This window comes from Nicrophorus vespilloides, unplaced genomic scaffold, assembly GCF_001412225.1.
Source record: "Nicrophorus vespilloides isolate i.1.1-1 unplaced genomic scaffold, Nicve_v1.0, whole genome shotgun sequence".
In the NCBI taxonomy this organism is placed as follows: Eukaryota; Metazoa; Arthropoda; class Insecta; order Coleoptera; family Silphidae; genus Nicrophorus; species Nicrophorus vespilloides.
The window spans coordinates 19,074-23,826 of NW_017099676.1; the positions used below are offsets into that span (position 1 = coordinate 19,074).

At 33.1% G+C, this 4,753-nt stretch overlaps 1 protein-coding gene and 3 non-coding genes across 4 annotated transcripts in view; all 4 read right to left on the reverse strand.

Moving 5' to 3' along the window:
• Window positions 1–3,955, reverse strand: part of LOC108565120 (cGMP-specific 3',5'-cyclic phosphodiesterase) — a 20,810-nt gene extending 16,855 nt beyond the window's left edge. Inside the window, exons 1-3 of the mRNA XM_017924412.1 lie at window positions 3,950–3,955; window positions 3,632–3,880; window positions 3,318–3,461 (exon numbers count right to left, since the gene is read on the reverse strand). Coding sequence (XP_017779901.1) covers window positions 3,318–3,461; window positions 3,632–3,880; window positions 3,950–3,955 — 399 coding nt within the window. The remainder of the gene's footprint in view (window positions 1–3,317; window positions 3,462–3,631; window positions 3,881–3,949) is intronic.
• Window positions 2,554–2,626, reverse strand: Trnaa-agc. The gene has a single exon. It is a non-coding gene; the product is annotated as a tRNA-Ala (tRNA).
• On the reverse strand, window positions 2,726–2,798 carry Trnaa-agc. Its single transcript has one exon. It is a non-coding gene; the product is annotated as a tRNA-Ala (tRNA).
• Window positions 2,897–2,969, reverse strand: Trnaa-agc. The gene has a single exon. It is a non-coding gene; the product is annotated as a tRNA-Ala (tRNA).
• Window positions 3,956–4,753: the final 798 nt, after the last annotated feature.

A 4,753-nucleotide genomic window follows, 5' to 3' on the forward strand; every position in this document is an offset into this window, starting at 1 on the left:
ACGTTATTCATCAATATAATAAACGTTAGGATCAAAGCTTCAATAAATATCCAACAAGGACGAGTTAATCCTTCAAAAAAGCACAATTAGAGAACAGCAATAATGGTCAATAATATGGATCAAATACTTTTATCGCTTATGTTTAATTAAGTTTACAACAAAATGAAATGATTAAGCTGTAAAAAACAAGTTTAGTACCAAATTACGATCATAGATGGCGTCTTTAGATTTTTGTTCTGTCTTTAAATATTTTGTTTCTCTCTACGTCCTTCTGTTCTACTATTAAAATGAATACAAATAAGCAAAATATAAAAGCTTAATCCTCAATATAATTTAGAAAATAATTACTATTTTTTGTGTAAGTACATTGATTGTCAAATGTGCAATTATCTAAGTAATTTAAATGCTCCAATTATATATTTTTCGTTTTAAATGTATATAAAGAAGGAACGTATAATTAAGACTTTTGGGTGAATCTTCCGTCGACGTTTTACAGTTAATAATTGCGGTTTTTGAATGAGAAATTTGACGTGCAATTAAAGGGCATTTAAGGGAGTAATCCGAGGGACCGCGGAAAATAATGTAATTCAGGAGGGTCGTTCATTGCGTTGGTTGAAATGAGGAAGAGAGAGAGAAATTGGACGTTGAATGAGGAAGAGCAGGATAGGGGATGGAATACCCGACGCAACCACCGAAATCAATTTATCACAACGTTCGTCGTCCGTTTGACATGTTACGAATAGCGAATCCTCCTCTATTTATCGAATGTTTTCTCTTCCTTTTTTTTTGCCTCCCTTCGTATGTACAAACATCCGTGCCTGCATACATACATACACACAACGAGTAATATCTATCTTCAAGATAAACATATTTGTACGAAAATAGCATTCCCTTGGCCTTCGGACTTTCATGATTGATGACAGTTTTCGGATACGAATTGGTCACTCGTCCTGTTTATATATTTTATATTATTTCTTTTATTTTGTATAAAGATATATTATCTGAAATTTTAGAATTTAATTTTTTTTTCATATAGATATTTTTTTAAAATTTGTATATTTCAGTTATTAATTAACATAACGTAACAGCAGTTATATGAAAAGATGCGCAATAAAAAAGCGCTTTTATGCAATTATAAAAATATTTGTGAAGTTCTATACTTTTAGAGAAATTATAAACAAAAATTAAAAAAAAATTATTGATAAAATTGATTTTTTTTTCATAAAATAATTTTTAAAAAATATATAAAAAAAATTATTAAAATAAAGTATACAATTGATATTAATTAGTATAATTAACAGATTTCAAAAAAATGAAGAGCATTAATTAATTAACCCCAAAAAAATTAAATCTTTCCTAAATGAACCCATTAATTTAGGACCTTAATTAATAAAGTTTTCAATTCATTTTTCATCATCGTTGATTCATAAAACTTTATAATTAAGTTTTGCTTCGTTTTTCCATCAATAAAGCACCTAAAATCACGCAACGCGGAAAGAACAACAGATCTTCTATTGCAAAGCTTTTGTGATGTTTCACTAATTTGAATCTTACGCTGAATCCGATTCGAGAGTCGCGAGAGATTCCAAAACTCCGAGCATCATCCGGTAATGCGATTTCCTCTGCACAAAAGGAAACACAAAACTTTTCCTCGGCATCACTTCAGCAATGGATACGGTGTGCCGTTTAATTTGCAAAGTGGAAAACCTTTGCGCGTTTCAGATGAAATTTAATTAATTCACAAGAAGAAATATCATCCATCCGAATATGCAGGAAAATTGAAAATAAACAATTTTCTTTAGAGTAAATATTTCAACAACATGGTGATAAATAAGTTACTTTTGTTGATGTAAACATAACTTTTTTCATTTAAAACAATAAAAAAATGTATATCTTTTACAAGATGTTAGGTAATAATTCTTCAATACAAATTCATACTTTAAGAATAATTTAGTTCAAAATAGAAGTTAATAACAAATTTAAAACTATGAAACTTTCTTTAAAAAAACTTTCAGACATGAATGAGATCTTTAAAATTGATGGATTAAATTGCTTGATAGAAGTCTATATGTGTTATCTGCAAATGAGTTGGAGTTCGTTTTCGTTATCTGGAATTGTGTAGAAAGAATCAATTGCTCACTACGTGTTTGTGTGTGTATTCTGTAGTATTTGTATTCGTCGTTCGGTTAATTGCTCGTATGACTTCTGGTCATAAATCATATTTTTACTGTCATGTCATGTAAATGTAACGTTTTCTAATGTGACCTACACATGCGATTATAAAAGGAAGTTATGGTACATAATTTCAAATAACTACTTTTCTAATTACAATGTATATTTTGTTTCAAAATTGAAATGATTATTAAAGTTAATTTTACTAATTAATAATATATGGCTGAAGACGGCTTAATCTTTACTAATTATAATAAGTATATAAGTCAATAGGTAAAATTAACTAGTTCTATCGAGTTTAATACTAGTAACAGACAAATTACAGTACTTTCCAGGTGATTGCGTAAGCCCTTCCCATGGGTTCATTAAAACTGTTGGTACTGGAGGCGACGGGCATCGATCCCGGTACCTCTCGCATGCTAAGCGAGCGCTCTACCATCTGAGCTACGCCCCCATGGTACTACTATAAATGCCCAAATTTCGCGATCCAATTTAGGTACTTTTCGGTTGATTGCGTAAGCCCTTCCCATTGGTTCATTAAAATTGTTGGTACTGGAGGCGCCGGGCATCGATCCCGGTACCTCTCGCATGCTAAGCGAGCGCTCTACCATCTGAGCTACGCCCCCATGGTACTACCATAAATCCCCAAATTTTGCGCTCCAATTTAGGTACTTTCCTTTGATTGCGTAAGCCCTTTCCATGGGTTCATTAAAACTGTTGGAACTGGAGGCGCCGGGCATCGATCCCGGTACCTCTCGCATGCTAAGCGAGCGCTCTACCATCTGAGCTACGCCCCCATGGTACTACCATAAATCCACAAATTTCGCGCTCCAATTAAGGTACTTTCCAGGTGATTGCGTAACCCCTTCCCATGGGTTCATCGATGAGATTTTAATAAAAATTTGGAGGCGCCGGGCATCGATCCCGGTACCTCTCGAATGCTAAGCGAGCTACGCCCCCATGGTACTACCATAAATCACCAAATTTCAAGCTCCAATTTAGGTACTTTCTAATTAATTCCGTTAATCTTGAATTATATAGATGGTTTGTTTAAACCTAATCGTAATTTACATGTACCATTTATTTTATATACCTTTGAGAAACTTAATAAATCATGTAATCTAAATATTGTGAATCCAGCTTACCGCCTCGCAGCAGTCCAAATCCAATAAGTACACAGCGCACCTCTCGCAGTTCAGCAGATCCTGTGCCTCTCGCATTATCTTCGTGACCAGACACTCGAGGTTGTTCTGCTCCTCGAAGATGCTGCGCGCCAAGTTCAACAGTATCTGCAAACACACGCACGAACTACGTTTATATTTGCCGAAGATGAAAAAGGGGAACGAACAAGAAAAAATCTGAGCTGCGTATACATTTTTTTTTTATTCTCTACATCTCTTTCCTCCTCTACAATTTTTTTGTGTTCGTTTGTTATGCGGAGGGCGATGAATTGACTTACTTGATTCCGTCTGTACTCGAGCACGGAAACTTCGAAGAGCTGAGCGTTCTGAATCCCAATGCCGCAGAACGTGAGGTACCTTTGGAAAACTTCGACATCGTGTGAGGTGAACTCGTCGGAGTCGTCCGTTTTATTGATGATCTGAGCGACGCCAATCACGTCTCCATCGTAGTTGCATATGGGCATACAGAGGATCAGATTCGTCTTGTATCCTGTCCTCATGTCAATCTCACTGTTGAAACGAGGATCCTGCAATCAAGCAATAATTTTCATTAAAAAAAAAAGATTCTTTAACTTTGAAATAATAGTAAACAATACGTTCATAGTTACGTAATTAACAAAACTACTTTGGCAAGTACATATATTTTCAAATACACTACTTGCAAAGAAATCTTTAACATTAATAAAAGCTTTGAGCAATTATCATGAAATGTTATTCTTTCCAATTAGATTTAGTTGAGTTTTCTTGTAATAACAGAAGCTAAAGGAAATTGCTTTTAAAACAAAACTAGAATAAAAAAAACAAGATTTCGTTTTATACGCTTTTCGCTAATTTCTGAGTCGAGTTAATATCGTTTGCAATTATATTTCCTCCCCTTTCTCGCATTAAGATAATGGTAGTGTTGTGTTCATGTTTATGGTTATTGCAAACTTTGTATTCATTACACGCAAATGCGGTTCACAAATGTTGCATTTACGTGCAATGAATCGAAGCTTCTACCAAAGTTCTAAAACTTCCGAACGAATTCAAAACGTCGGAAATGTTTCATTCAAACAGTGTAAGAAAATCGTATTTATGTAATAAATTGAGATAAATTACATCATAATACATAATACATTTTCAAAATTTAACACCACACCTCCTAAATTTCGAACATCTATTATTTAATTGCTGAAGTATTTTGTACATTCTGTATAGATTCTTATTGAAAACTAACATCAAAATTTAGAAATAAAAGATGTATTAGGAATTCATAAGACATTTCCAAAATTTGACATCACACTTCCTAAATTTAGAAAACCAATTATTTAATTCCTGAAGTATTTTTTACATTCTTTATAGATTCTTATTGAAAACTAACATCAAAATTAAGAAATGTACGTTGACTTAAGAAAAAAATA